The sequence below is a fragment of the Microcaecilia unicolor genome, chromosome 4 (genome assembly GCF_901765095.1).
Source record: "Microcaecilia unicolor chromosome 4, aMicUni1.1, whole genome shotgun sequence".
In the NCBI taxonomy this organism is placed as follows: Eukaryota; Metazoa; Chordata; class Amphibia; order Gymnophiona; family Siphonopidae; genus Microcaecilia; species Microcaecilia unicolor.
In genome coordinates, this window is record NC_044034.1 from 367,136,436 (window position 1) to 367,152,800 (window position 16,365).

At 44.3% G+C, this 16,365-nt stretch overlaps 1 protein-coding gene across 1 annotated transcript in view; it reads left to right on the top strand.

The window, feature by feature from the left end:
- CFAP47 (cilia and flagella associated protein 47) overlaps nt 1-16,365 on the top strand; it is a 1,083,264-nt gene that overhangs the window by 654,429 nt on the left and 412,470 nt on the right. Inside the window, 2 exon segments of the mRNA XM_030202357.1 lie at nt 421-532; nt 9,737-9,844. Of these exon segments, the coding sequence (XP_030058217.1) occupies nt 421-532; nt 9,737-9,844 (220 nt within the window).

The window sequence follows — 16,365 nt, forward strand, 5'->3', positions numbered from 1 at the left end:
TACCCAGAACCAGTGGCCTAACGTGTGTTGAAGTGGTACATACAGAGGTTGAATTTCATTGTTCAACATTAGTGCCATCCCCTGGCCACTACTACTACTATTTAGCATTTCTATAGCACTACAAAGCATACGCAGCGCTGCACAAACATAGAAGAAAGACAGTCCCTGCTCAAAGAGCTTACAATCTAATAGACAAAAAATAAATAAAGTAAGCATTTCTATAGCACTATAGCTCCTAACTTTGCTTCCTGGTCAGTGTGATGGTGTGTTTTATGCAGAAATTTTGTATAACAGGAGTGTATTTGAAAATAAGACATATGCAGGCCCATTGGTTTTAAGACCTTAAAGCTGCTACAGTAGTAACTGTTTTCTGTCGATCGTTACTTTCTGTTTTTTTTGTTTTTCTTTTTCTTTGTGTAGGTTATTTCAGATCTTCCGATGATTATTGGAGACCAATTCATCACCGTACCACCTGGTCGCACACAAGGCTATCCTATGAGTATATCTTTGTGGTTCCACGGAACATATAAAGGTGAGGTAGTAAAATAAGGCATTTCGTATTGTGCAAAAAATTTCTGCGTAGGAATCCTGTTCAGAAGGAATGGATCCTCAGAAGCTTAGCGGAGATTGGGTGGCAGAGCCGGTGGTGGGAGTTGGGGCTATATGGACTTAGGACTAAAGTGCTTTATTCTCAATTCAGTTCCTCTCTCACAATTGAAATGCAGTTCACAAACAGGGTTCAGGCCGGGTTCCAAACTCCAGCCAACATTCAGTTCCTTAACAGTTCAGGCCCACTTCCTTTGCACTACCTTCCCCTCTCCCTCAGAAGGGCTCAGTCAAAGTTCAGCCTGCTGTTCTATACATCCCAATAATTCAACCCTTTCACAAACATTCTCTTCAAAGGAAACCACTACTTAATGCCCCTGTCCCCTTCACAGCACCCGGGAGGACCCTGTACCAAACAGGGTTGGCAGCTTTCCTCCTACCTCACAGCACCACACTCCTGTGGCCTCTCACACTGCCTTCATGTGCTGGACAGGGCTACCTGTACATTCTCACACTCAGGGGTGTGCTGGTAAATTGTTAACAGGGGGCTCTCTCTCGCCAGCAAAGTAAAAGAGAATTCAGGAGGGGCCCAAGCCCACATTTTGGGATCCATTTGTTAAAGTAGCCATGGAGAACCGGCTCCCAAAATTCTTAAAAACTTAACAAACGGCTCTCGAGAGCCTGTGAGAGCCTGCTCCAGCACACCACTGCCACACTCCATGGCAGCTTACTCTTCCTCCCCCAAGGAAGCTCCAGTGGCAGGCCCTTTCCGTCCTCCACCTACTCCATGGCAGCTTCTATCTCAATCAGTTTCCTTTCCCTCCTGGTGGCTGGGAGCCACCCGGAAATCTCTCCATCAGTTCTCCTTCCTGGTGACTGGGAGCCACCCGGAAATCTCTCCATCAGTTTCCTCTCCCCCCTGGTGGCTGGGAGCCACTCGGAAATCTCCCCCTCCTCTCACAGCTGGAGGGAATTATATACTGGCGATGCAGCTAAGGGACTGAGCTTCACCTCCCCTTCTCCCTCTAGTGGGGAAGGGAGCAACTGGCTCCTCTAGCACTGAGACCTTCTCCCCCTGCTGGGGTTGGAAATCCATTCCACCCTTTTGGGGCTACCCTGCTTGCAAGGGCTTCTGGGAACCGTAGTTCAGGGATTAGCTGCTTCTCTGTGGGGCCCCGAGTGCTAGCTTTGTCACAATATATATTAAAAACTGACGATTCATTGTTTTCTTCTGCACTTAGACCAGAGGCAGCGTATTGCACTTTTGATACATGAACCTCATCACATTATAAAAATGCTGGTGCTGCTTCTCTGTCTAGGGGATCTGGACATTATCTTCTGTTTTCATCTTTGTTTAGGTATTATGAATAATTTCTTCTAATTGTTCTTATGTGATTTTATTTATGTATTTTTGTTTGATGCCCTGGATAAGGGCGGGTTACAAGTAATAAATCCAAAACAGTCCAATCCAAAAAATGCTATCTGCCAAATTCCCATAGTTTGGAGAACTGAATTGCAGAGCCAAGTCACTTTTGCTCCTGAAATAGAAGAAAGAATGAAGTTCATTGAAAAAGTTAAATGTGCTTTGAAACTTTTTAATCAAAAGTAGATTCCACGGTCAAATCTGGTGTTTAATTTTCCTTGTATGTGATGGATTCAGCAAACCCCAGGTCATGAATCTAAATTTCCTCTAAGAAGACAGAAATTAACTATACTGGTTACAGCAATGCATTAACACACAATGGCCTAATTGCAGCTCACTAAAAGAAATTAAAGCCAAGAAGCAACCTGTAGACAAGACTTTTTTATTGGACTGAATAACATAATACTTGTTTTGTAACAAGCAACTACAGCAGTTTCTGGATGGCGGAAAAGACTGAGGGAGAAAAAAGAACTTAATTATTGAAAGACTGGGCCTAGTAATGGCCGAAGAAACCAGTATCTAGATTAAACCCTTTTCTGTTTCTTTCAGTGTTTGATCTTTTTCATTTTTAATATCTTGCTGAAGAATGTATTATTTTCCAAATTAACATGATCAAACACTTTGGGGACTATTTACTGAGCTGTGTTAACTGTTAAACTCAGCTCTTAACACACACAGCAAAGTGCCGGACTAATAGCATTTAACAGCTAATATGGAGAATGCCGTTTGAGGGTGGTGAATAAGTGGAGAATGTGTCTTACAGTTAACATGGAAGTCATTAGCATTCGTTAACCCATATCTTCAAGGCCCTTAAAGGAAATGGCCATGAGTACTTGAACAGGATGACCCTCTGTACACTGCCAAGGACACTAAGGTCCTCTCAAGGACTATCAGTAACCACACCTTCTCCAAAAGACAAAACACGATGTTATACCTGCAAGCCAGAATTTTTCCGGAGTAGCCCCCTTACTGTGGAATGCATTGCCTGAAAGACTCCGCTTAACACAAGACTATCTCTACTTCAGGAAGCAGGTGAAAGCTTGGCTCTTCAACCAGGCCTTTACTGGAAGAAGTAACTAACTCATTAGTCTCACTCACACACACAAGGAGTGACTCAGGCTGTTCATACTTGTTGCATCCCTACCTTGCTCCTTGGGCAACAGCCATATTGGAAGGATCATCTCTGCTTGCTGCCTGCCCTGACCTATGGATTGAACCTGACCATTCTCTGCTTGCTGCCTGCCCTGACCTGTGGATTGAACCTGACCATTCTCTGCTTGCGGCCTGCCCGATCTGTGTTCCGGATCTGTTCTTCTCCTGCCTGCCACGGCTGGTGGCCGTCCGACCCCGACCATATCCGGAAGTCCTGGTGGCCACCTGCACCTGGGGGCTCAACTCCCGGGGAACGGTGGTCGCTTCCAGTTGTCCAGCTGCCTGACCGAGTGCGGCGCTTCGCGGATCCTCCGTGCTCTGTTAAGGTGCAAGGGCTCACTACTGCAGAGGCAACAATACTGCAGTGGGACATGTTTATCCACTCATAACCTAGCTGAGATAATATTTAACCGTCTCTCTGACCTCATGTGCAACTTCCTTTAAATTAGTTACCTTACCTTCTAAATCCTCTTACTCTCTTACCTATCTATATGTTCCATCTTTGCTTATACCCTACGTCTACTATGTATAGTGTTGACATTGTAAGTAGTATACCATGCCATACTTTGTATTGTTATTTGAATATTTTTACTGCTGTAATTGCCTATTGCTCATGCTTGATTTAATCTTACTGTACACCGCCTTGAGTGAATTCCTTCAAAAAAGCGGTAAATAAATCCTAATAAATAAATGTGGTAGATAACACAGAATAGGTAACACCACTTTGAGGCCCGATGTCCTTGACATGGTAAAATAACCCCAGTATTTTATGCCCATAACGTGACGTGTTCCTTGCATTCAACACGCTTTCTGTGAATAACAATTTCCTTAGGTTATTCCTGAGTCTGTCCCCTTTCACCTTGATCTGGTTTTTACAAAGTAATGAGCTGCTTTACATGCGTTTGCATGTTTTGCATCTCATTATTATGTAACCCGCGCTTACCTAAATAGCACCACGGTAGAGACAGACAAGCTGTGTTATGCGACTTAAGGCTCTAATGCAGCTTGATAACTTCCAGTTTACTCACGGATGATAACTTCAAATGGATGGTAAAGAAATGTACTGAAGATTATTATAGAGATAATTCAGCCGATACTCAGAACGATTTAACCAGCCGTAAACGGCAGCCAACTAGTTAAATCACTTGTTTGTGGCTATCTGGTCATTTTCAGTGGCATTTAATCAGTTATCTTCGCTGAATGGTTAGCGCCAAATTCAAAAGCGGCTAATGTGGGCATTACAGGGATGGAGATAGGTTCAGTTCAAATATTCAGCCCCTCACCGCATAAATAAACTGCTTAAATAGCAGTCCTGTCTTTAAGTAGTTTGGCTTAATATTGATCTACCCGGCTCAAAAAAAAAAAAACCCTGGATATTCAGTACCAATGCCCGGAAAGGACCCGGCGTTGAGTATCCGGGAATAGCACTGGCAGCAGGCAGCAAAGCGCTCATCACCGCCGGCTGAAGATCAGAGGGAATGATTCTTGTTTTGTTTCAAGTTTAACTGAATGGGATGTTTGAAAGCCACTTTATGTGGTAAAATATTATTAGTTACTCCACACTTGTTAAAAAGGACTGTAAACATTCACTTGAATCAGACATCAGATCATTAGAAGATCAACATATCAGAACTGCTGATTCAATTCTTTATTCTCAGCTTTTACAGTGTAAATATGCACAGAATAAGATACGCTCAGATGAACAATGTGCAAATCGACATCAGAATGTGCATAACAGACATGCAATGTCGTTTCTGAAGTACATCTTTGTAGACTTCATTCCTTGTATCCCCAAGGCTAATGAAAAGCTGAGCATGGCAAAAATCAATTAGCAATGAAATACAGGATTCCCAAAAAAGACACCGATTAAGCTACACGGTTAGAGGCATATACTGAAACACTGCAGCGAAGCCAGACTCATTCCAGGCTCCTTTTCCTCTTGTTTACCAGTGTCAACAGAACAATATTTCTTAAAGGAGCAGTTCAACCAAGCCAAAAATATATTGTAAGATGCTGTTTAGTTTCAGCTAATTCTGTAACTTGGCGTCTCCATTTAGGCATGCCAATGCTCTGCGCTGGGTGACAATTCTATAACGGCATCTCTGCGCCAAAATGCCGTTACAGAATACTAGTGTAAGTCAGCACAGTCGCAATGGAATTTATGCGGGATGTAAAGAACAAACCTTAAAGAAACTTCAGACCACTCAAAACACGGCAGCTAGGCTTATATTTGGTAAAACACGATTTGAAAGCGTAAAAACCCCTCCGCAAAAAACTACACTGCCTTCCAATCAAAGAATGTATCGCCTTCAAAATCTGCACCCTGGTTCACAAAATCATTTATGGAGAAGCCCCGAGTTACATGACAGACTTGATCGACTTACCAATTAGAAATACATCTGAATCAACACGATCTTATCTAAATCTGCACTACCCAAGCTGCAAAGGACTTAAATACAAAACAACTTACGCATCCAGCTTTTCCTACATAAGCACGCAGCTATGGAATGCACTACCACTTGACGTGAAAAAAATGCGCGACTTAACCAACTTTCGGACATCACTGAAGACCTGCCTCTTCAACAAGGCATACCGCAATGACCCATCGTATGAATAACACAATACTACTTTCTCTTATCCCGAATTGTGATCTCTTTATACTTGTTTGATTAACCTACTATGTCACTCATGATTTTTATGTAATACCACCTGTATCTCTCACTCTGAAATGGCGATCGCCATGATGGAACAATGTAAGCCACATTGAGCCTGCAAATAGGTGGGAAAATGTGGGATAGAAATGCAGCAAATAAATAAATCTAGTTTTTCCTACATAAGGACACAACTGTGGAACGCATTACCAAAAGCCTTGAAAACGACATACGACCACCTAAACTTCTGGAAATCACTAAAAACCAAACTACTTAAAAAGGCATACCTTACCGATCCAACTTAAATGCCTAATCTCTGCAACACGACCAAACTAAAGCACGTAATGGACATAACACAACTCTTCCGTTCTCCGATTCCCTAATGTGGCTGTGCCACATGAACTTGATCTTACCACAACATCACCCTGTATTTGTTCACACCGGAGCCTGCAAAGGTCTCTCCAGTACTATGTAAGCCACATTGAGCCTACAAATAGGTGGGAAAATGTGGGATACAAATGTAACAAATAAATAAATAAAAATCTAGGTTTAGGCCTGACCATTTATGTCGTATCAATAGTAGGTGTAAACGGTGTCTACTTGGGCCAAGTGTTGCATGTAACTTGGAGACTCAACCATGGCCCACCCACATTTATGCCCCCCCTGCAGTTACATAGGCAACAACCTTATAGAATAGAGCCTAGTGTAGATCAGTGCGTAACTACCAATGGAGTGGAGGAGTGGCCTAGTGGATACAGCACCGGTCTTAATATCCAGAGGTGCTCCGTTCAAATCCCACTGCTGCTCTTTGTGATCTTGGGCAATTCACTTAACCCTCCATTGCCTTAGGTACAAACTTAGATTGTGAGTCTTCCAGGAATAGGGAAAATACCTAGTATACCTGAATATAACTCACCTTGAGTTACTACTGAAAAAGGTGTGAGCAAAATCCAAGAAAATAAAATATTATAGTGCCTCTGACCCCTACAGAAATCTTGCGTTACTACCACTAGGTTCAAGCTGACAAATACGAGATGTGTATACTTGTTTGACGGTCGGTTCCCTAGTTGTATTACCACAAAACTACCGCCACATGTGAAAGACGCCATTTTGAACACAGCCGCTTGGTGGACCAGAAGCGACTGGAGATCTTTAACAATATCGGCATGTATTAAACTTGTTACACTAGGCGCCTACTTGTCTCTATCAAACAGGCTCCAAGTACGCAGTAAGTGTGTGGTACATAACTCCACTTTGTGGTAAATGCATGGGCAGATGATGGGCACACCTCCACTAGTTTCTGCACAGACTTTGCAGTTTCCCATATGTTCACTTTTGCAACTATATAATATATATAATAAAACGCACCTCCAACATTCTGAAGCTGATTGCATGGCTGAGGCATTCCTGCTCTCTGTATCCATCTCCTGAATTGACATCACGTACTTCTGGGTTCGTCACAAGCAGAAGTGACCAACCACACAAGGTTTCTCGGCTTCAGAATGTTGGAGGTGCATTCTATTAAATAGGATTAGTCAGTTCCTTGAAGCACAGCCAGAGCTCAGCGTCCTGCACAGTAATGCTCAGACACCAGAGAGAGAGGGGGGGCTGACACCAGAGCGAGGGAGGGGGGGCCTGACACCAGAGAGGGGCAGGGGGGAGGTATCTCTGTCACACATACACTCTCTCTCTCACACACTCTCTCTCACAGTCAGTCTTTCTCTTTCACTCTCACACACTCTGTGTCTCACACTGTATCACATTCACTTTCTATGTGTCACACAGTCACTCACACACTCTCTTGGTCTCACTCAGTCTCACAGAGAGTCTGTGTCTCACACACACTCTCTCTCTCGCACACACTGTATCTGTGTGAAACACACTCTCTCTCTCACACTGTGTCTCACATACGCACTTGCACACACTCTCATTCTCACACACACACACTCTCTCTCTCACAGACACACTCGCACCCAGACTCACTCTCTCATACACTTGCACATTCACTCTCTCTCTCACACACAGTTACTCTCACATACACTCTCTCAAACATACACACTCCGAGGAAAACCTTGCTAGCGCCTGTTTCATTTGTGTCAGAAACGGGCCTTTTTTACTAGTATACCATATTTATGTATGTATTATTATTATTTGGATCTATTTACTGCCTTTTTCAATGAATTTACTCAAGGCGGTGTACAGTAAGAATAAATCAAACATGAGCAATAGACAATTACAGCAGTAAAAATATTCCAATAATACAAAGTATGGCATAATTACTACTTACAATGTCAACACAATACGTAATAGAACATTTTAATTGACAGTGAAGGGTATAAGCGAAGGTGGAATATATAGATAGGTAAGAGAATAAGAGGAGTTAGAAAATAAGATGATTAATGTAAAGAGAGTTGCACATGAGGTCAGGCAGATGGTTAAAATATCTCAGCTATGGTAGGAGTGTAACACTCAACACTAAAAACGCAATTTATCACAACACCATACCATATAACTGTCTTCTAGACTTCAGTGGCAACTTTTTTCACACGGACCGCTGAATCCGCAAATTACCTGCCTCCTTATTGGTCACTGGTAGCATTTATAACCCCTCCATAGTACTATCAAAACTTTAAAAAAAATTCTTTCTCTTAAATTTTATATATCAGCTCAAGATCAGATATCTTAATTTTCTGATTGGCCCCGTTGGCAACATGGGCTATGCATTTCAGAACCGCCCGAACTAGAAGTTGCGGACTGCACTCTGACACATGGCCCATGTTGGCAGCAGGTCCATCAGAAAATTAAGATATCTGGTGTTGAGCTCATATATAAAATTTAAGAGAAATTTTTGTTTTAAGTTTTGATAGCACTATGAAGGTAGTTAATAAACAGTGACCGATGAGATGGCAGGCAAATTGCGGATTGAGTGGTCTGTGTGAAAAAACGTTGCCACTGAGGTCTAGAAGACTGTTACATGGTATGCTGTTGTGATAAATTGAGTTTTAGTGTTGGGTGACATGATATATGGTATATTCAGGGCTTTTTTTTGAGGGGGTACTTGGGGGTACTGAGTACTGGCACCTTTTCCATTGTCTGCTCAAATTGACCCATGGTCCCCAAGTTTTAATGAACGAGCTCAGGCTCTACACACCAATTCTGCCTTGTCATAGATTCTGGCTATTGTGGGGTAGGTCCCTCGGTGATCATCCCACCCCTGAAGGGTGGCCTGGCATTTGAGTACTGGCACCTTTTTCACTAGAAAAAATGCACTGGGTATATTATTGAATGACCCCCCACTACTGAATTTATTAAGTTGGACTGTGTATGTGATTTATCATGCATGGTAACTGCCAAACTTTACCATACTTTGGTAAACAGGCTTCAAAGTGTTTTCCACAGTGACAGAATGAAAGAAGAAAACCATATACAACTATGTTAAGCATTACTAAATATTTCATAATACAAGGGTCATCTTTTCTGGAATACTCTTGACACTTTTCCCCGATACGTGTCCTGGAAAACCCAAAATGATTAGGGATCCTTCGATTTGATGACACGCCAGAAACCCTTTTACAAGAGAGAACAACTAGCAGGCCACAGTCTAAACCCTGCATGAAAAATTACTTTGGAAAGAAAGTAAATAAGAACTGTCATCCATAGCTGATAAGCCTTCTAGAAGCTAATTTGTCTACATTCCCTTCAGTGGACTATAGTTATTTCATGTGAACAGCTGAAGAAATTATTCATTGGAGGGAAAATGTGAACTGGGGCTCATTTCTGTCAGCTCGCCAAACAGCATTCCTCTCCACAATCAATTTTAATTGTCTAGCTGGCATCTGGAATTTGGGTATTGCCTCATATTTATTAGCTTAGCGCAGAAGTAACATTAATACATGAAGCAGGCCGTCTATCTTCTAAAACGAACGCCCCGGTTAATACAACATCTGCTGCCTATTTATTGCAGGTGTCGTTTCATTTGTGGAAGTCGTACAAGAAGAGCAGTCTCCACACAACCTTCTGTCAAAGGAGGCTCATGACAAACCTCCATCTTCACCAGCAAAACCAGAAAATGGTGAGCTAGAAAGTATTGCTATGTTTATTATTACTAGGCTTCATTTCATTAACAGTCTGCATGAATCCATCATCTCTCATATTTAACGGAAATATATATTTTATAGATTAAACCGTATGGCCGTGAGTCAACTGATGTTCCTATATAGTATTTCTTAGACATATGCTAGGAGTGGACAAGTGGTCAGAGCAATTTATTTATTATTCATTATACTGCTTGGGGGCAACCCTTCAGTTATCCCTCCCCCTTCTCAAATGCCTGCACAAACAGCCATGATTTCAATAACTTTCACAGTTGCAGTCACAGTTCATTCTGCAATCCAGGGCCTACATAACTAAACACTCATTGCTGTGTAAAGTTAGCCTTACTTCTGACATGCTTGTCAACATTAAAGAAACTGTTGAAAGAGTGGCTCATATTTTACAAAAATAAATGAGCTAGATATCTAGGCAATACCCCAGAATAACATTTGTGCATTGATTACCAGCTATCTGGCAGTTTCCCCCTTCTTTAACTGTCACTGTCACACTAGTATCTACAGCAGTAATGTTGGGGAGGGGGGCAATGTTTGTATTTTCAGTTCACCCCCCTACACACACCCCCACCACACACACCCACCACACACGCAGCCACCCAATCCCAGCAGAGTGCAGGAGAGTACAACTTTGTCCACAGTGTCTCTCTGACTCCTGCTCATGTGGTTCACACCTCAGATCATCCATTTGGTGTTAATGGTGCTCCATCTACTTCTACAGCACATCAGTTGGTTCAAAGGAGGAGCATAGCCAGAATTTGATTTTTTTTTTGGGGGGGGGGGGGGGGGGGGTCTAGGGGTAGACCAGAGAGGGTCAAGCATTTCTTCTCAGCCTCCCCACCTGTGCCCCACTTCATACCTTTCCTGGCAGGAATGCTCAAGCCAGGGGTGTAGCTACGGGGGCCCCCGCCAGCCGAAACCTTCTTCAGTGCCATCTCCGGCACAGCCGCGTTCCTGCATGAAACTAAGAAGGAGCGTCAGCATGCACAGGACAGGAGGAGTAAGAAGAACAGGGAGGAATGCGGCTGCACCGGAGATGGTGCTGAAGAAGGCTTCGGCTGGCAGGGGTTGGGGACCCCCGCCAGCAAAGGTATTTGCGAGGCGAGGGGGGTACGAGGAGGCGAGGGGGGTGCGAGAAGGCGTGAGGTGGGGGGGAGGTGAGGCGAAGCGAGGCGTGGCAGTGGGGAGGTGGCGACGGGGCGGCACTGAAAATGTGCCCCCAACCTTGGGCTCTGGCCCCCTCCCACCGTAAGGTCTGGCTACGCCCCTGGCTCAATCTTTGCCAGTTGAAGACATTCTCTTCTGGAGCCTCAAGCAGCCTGAGGAGCAAAGAAGGAATCAAGCAGGCCGCTCCAGCCTCCGACACCAGCATTTCCGCTCATGCTCAGTTCAGTTGCATGAACTGAGCATGCACAGAAGTGTGCAGCTGGATTGGAGCACCCCATCAACTTGCTGCTGCTTAGACAGTATGGGCGGGGACTCCAGTTGTGAATCTCTTTGGCTAGTGGGGCTTGAGCAACCCTGCCAGCCACACATTTGGTGCCACAATTTTGGAGGGGGCTTGAGCCCAAAGAGGGGAGCCCAGGCCCCTGAGACCCACCTGTGGCTACACCATTGGTTCAAAGAGTTTTGAATGAGTCAGAAAAGGCACTAACAGCAGGAAGAGCAGGTTGGAAAAGCGCCTTCCTATCAGGTTTCTAACCTCACTCTTGTGTTGTCAGCTGAGATCAAACTACAGAAGCAAAGAGGCAACCAAGGAAATGAGAGAGAGAGAGAGAGAGAGAGATGTGACAGGTGATGCCTATAAGCAGCAAGCAAAGACATTTCTAGGCTTAGGATCATAGGTCCCCAGTCCATAATTTGGATTACTAAAATCACCGATCACAGCCACCTCTCCCTTGTTTGTTGTGGGAAAAGTTATTGATCTTTGTTTAGTAAATTTAGCCCCTTCAGAGGAAAATGAAAGGTGTGGGTTTTTGTCTATTCAATTTGAAGAAAAAGTGTTGAAACTATTGGTCACTGAGGCCTTGATGATCAGTTTCCCACGCTGTTCCGAATAGAGCTGGGAAAATTTCCGCCAGTGCAGGTCAGGGAATTAACTTCCCTATGATCAGTGCTAATAGCATGCAGATTTATGCACGATATTAGTGCTGATCATCGGGTTTGATAGGTCCAGGATGTCAAAAAAAAAAAGCCTGGATCTGTCAAACCTAAGGCCAAGCCCCCCAAACACAAGGGGACCTCCAGTCTGGTGGACCTCCAGACCCCCTTACCCTCCACCCCACACAAACAAAATTTCCCCCCCCCAACAACAATAAAAAAAATCTGGTGGTCCAGTAGGACCACTTCTAGCCCCCCCCCCCCCACCCAGGGGCTGGTCTAGTGCCCCCTAAGCCCATCAGACCCCTTATATGGTAGTGAAATTCTGCACATTTGAGGTGACGCTCACAGGAGGAGAGGGGGAGTGCTACTCTCTCCTCCTGTTTCAAGGTATGGGGTCTGGGGGGGGGGGGGGCACTGGACCACCAGGCCAGCCCCTGGGTAGGTGGAGGTGGGCTATTAGGGGTCCCACTGGACCACCAGATTTTTTTTTATTGTTGCGGGGGAGGATTTGTGTGTGGGAAGGTAGGGGGGGTCTGGACTTCCACCGGAACTTCAGCACCATGTGTTTGGTGGGGTTGGGGACAATGTTTCCTCTAAGGAGTGGCCTGGTGTGTGCAATTTCTTTTTTGTGTGAGCAACAAGTTTTAAAAACCAACTATGTTTGAGCACCACCATTAGCAATGCATTTCTGTATATAGCACAAAAAGTATTTTTGTGAGCAACCATGTAAAATCTGTGAGTAACACTCCTAAAATGTATGAGCAATTGCTCATGCGCTCTGCTTAGAGAGAACATTGGTGGGGGGGGGGGGGGGGGGCTGGAAGCATGCAAATGCGTGCTGGACAGAGTCTCCCCATTCTTCCCCAATGCCCTGGCAAACCCTAATGCCAACTCCAAGCTAGCTTAGGGTTTGCTGTGGGAGCAGCACCCTTGTATGGCACGCTGCCAGCTGAGCATTGGGGAAGAATATTAATTCTCCTGTTTAGCATTCATTTGCATGCAAATTAGTATCCAGAGCCAGCGAGCTCGTTATTACATGCGTTCATTGGCTCTGATCATCGGGAACTAGTACAGCGCTAATGGCCTCTAGCACCCGCGTTTGCGTTTGTTCATCAGCCTGTGAGGGCCTGATGCTCAAAACTTACCAGATTTGTAACCTTTCGTTTAGACTGGTTTTAGCTAGTTTGACATACACGTTACGGTGCGACTAATGCACAAAGGATTTTGGCACTGCTTTTACCGTTCACGGACTCAGCGACCAGAAATGTAATGCAGCTGTATTAAAATGAGCATTGCATGCGATGTACAGATGTTTACAAGCAGTGCACAGAAAGGAGTGCCTACCTGTAACATTCAAAAAATTTTTTGGCAGGTCTGAAGGTCTCGTTGCAGGAGAAAGACCTCAGTGGAGCAGTCTGCTTGCATTTTTACGCGCATGTGTGGGAAATGTGCCATGTTCATGTATTTATATGTGTGTGTTCCTCATGTAACAGTAGTGTAAAAATGTGTTGTGGAACAATAACCAACGAAACAATCCTCCATGAATGCATATGACGTTGACGCACACATATGACGTCTGTCTATTGTGCACAGGTTTGCTTTATGGCAGGAGACTACCGCAAAGGCTGTCAGGATCATTCTCTCTCGCTATAGAACTTTGCTGCAGTAGAAGCCAGTTCTTCACAGTGCGTGCATCTTGCACTCTTTTAAGTGCTTGCATCTTGTTTATGTCTGCAACAGGAGACATGGATGGAAGTTTCTTCCTGTGCTTTCTACAGGTTTATGAAGATGGTGAACTGAGCAGAGAAGACAATGAGGAAAGAAGGGAGGTACAGCAGCCGCTGATTAGGCCTCTGCATGCCTGTCCCAGGCTGTGTGTGTTTCGCACACGGGTTACCTTGAAAGAAAGGTCAGACAAAAGAGTGGCGGAAGATTACCATGTAACCGGAACGGTTATTTATGAGCTATATGAGGACTTCAGAGCTGATGTACCTGGGCTGGTGAACCTGCTGATTGTCCTACAATTCCTTGGCACGGGAACCTTCCAGTGTGTGATAGGTGGTTCCAGTGGTGTGGACTAGTCTACTTTCTATAGACATTTGAGCCCTAAAAAAAACATGCCAGGCAATATATCAAGTTCCAGGAGGAGGATGACCAACTGCAGGACTTTTTTTTTCAAATTGATGGTATGCTTAACATCTTGGGTGCCATTAACTGCACCCATGTGCTATTCACCCCTCACCTCCACCACCATCGGACGACGAAATGGCGTACCACAACTGCAAGCTTGGATACTCCTTTAACATCCAGGTGGTCTGTGATGCTAAGCTGAGGATCCTGGATGTCGTGTCCAAGTCCCCCAGGAGCTTCCATGACTCATACATCATTAGAAACTCTGCCATCTGGTGCAAATTTGCCGCTGGTAAATTTCATCACAGATGGCTACTGGGTGAGTGTTATTGTCAAATACTATATGGGAGCAAGGATTCAGAGATCTGGGTGGTGGAGCACAGGTTCGGAGGACTGGAGGGAGGGGGAGGCGTTCTACAAGTGTGCAGCTGTCCTACTGATAAGTAGCACTAGAAAGTTTGGGGGGGGGGAGGTGGTGCTAACCTTTAAAGAACTTGAGTGATTGATACGTTATACATCACTAATCAACGGTTGTGTTCTTATAGGGGATGGTGGATACGGATACAAGCCAAGGTTTATTTATTTATTTGGTTCACTTATATCCCACATTTTCCCAGCTAGTGTGGGCTCAATGTGGCTAACAAAGTTAATACATCAAAACATAATACAGCAGGATATAATAATTATAGAAAATTAACAAATACAGTAACGAAAGCAGCTAAATAGGAGAATACGGATGGGAAAACAGGAACAACAAAAGGGAAGCAGACAAAGGCAAAAAACGGGAAATCAGTCAAAATGGAAATAGGGGATTAAAAAGTAATGAGGTCTTTGGGATAAGCTTTACTAAACAAATAAGTCTTTAGTAATGTTTTAAATGTTAGGTGATCTGATGTCGCTTTCTGTAGTCTCGGCAAAGCATTCCAGGAGTGCGGGCTGATGAACGAAAAGGAAGAAGCGTAGATTGTCTTGTACTTTAGATTCCTGCAGGAAGGATAGTACAGAAGGAGATAAGTATGAGATGACACTGATGAATTTCTGGGAGATAAATCTATCAAATCACACATGTAAACTGGTGCTTCTCCGTAAATGATCTTATGTGTTAAGGTGCAGATTTTGAATTCAATATGGTCTTTGATGGGTAGCCAGTGAAGACGCTCACGGAGAGGCCACACACTATCAAAGCGAGTTTTTCCAAAGATTAGCCTGGCCGCAGTGTTTTGAACCGTCTGGAGCTTCTTCAGAATATAGTGTGTACAGCCAGCGTACAACCCACTGCAGTAATCGATGTGGCTTAGCACCAATGAATGCATCAGAGTTCGAAATATATCTCTTGGCAGGAGTTGTTTGATGCGTTTAAGCTTCCACAATGATGATAACATTTTTTTCGTAATCTGCTTAACTTGACTATCAAGTGACAGATGGCTATCCAACATGACCCCAAGAATTTTCAGACTGTTCAAGATTGGGAGGGTATAATCAGGAGTAACCAGTTCTTTGGGAATTGACTTGTTCTCTTGTGAAGAAAAACAATACATCGATGACCTCACGCCCAGCATCCAGCTTAGGAGCAGAGAGGCACTACAACGCCGCCCACATCTCAACTAGGTGTACCATTGAGCGTATTATCGAGGTACGGAAGAGCCGGTTCTGCTGCCTGCGTCTCTCTGGAGGATCCTTGCAGTATTCCCCTGTTGGAGCTGTGATTATGCTGGAGAAAGTTATTGCATATTGAAATGTGCAGCCATGTCGGGGACAGGCTACTGAAACTGGGATTGTGCTTGAAGAGACTTTATTAGAAGTGCCAAGCCTGTGAAGAAACAGGGCTGATATTTGCTTTGTGTACATAAAGTGCTTTTACCTGCAACCTGTGTGTGCCACATTTTGTGAGGTCCTGCAGCCAACCGCTAGCCACGCTGGCACAGGCAAGCATTTGGCAAGAACCCACTGAAAACCACTGTATATCTACTTTAAGACAACGTCTGTGGTATCTCACAGCTGATTGGGGGGGGGGTCCATTTATTAAGGTGCATTGAAAAATAGCCTGCGGTAGTGTAGGCGCGGGTTTTGAGCGCACGCAGAATCCTTTTTCAGCGCGCCTGTAAAAAAGACCTTTTTAAAATTTTTACCGAAAATGGACGTGCGGCAAAATGAAAATTGCCGCGTGTCGATTTTGGGTCTGAGACCTTACCGCAAGCCATTGACCTAGCGGTAAGGTCTCATGCGGTAACCGGGCGGTAATGGTCTACACGTG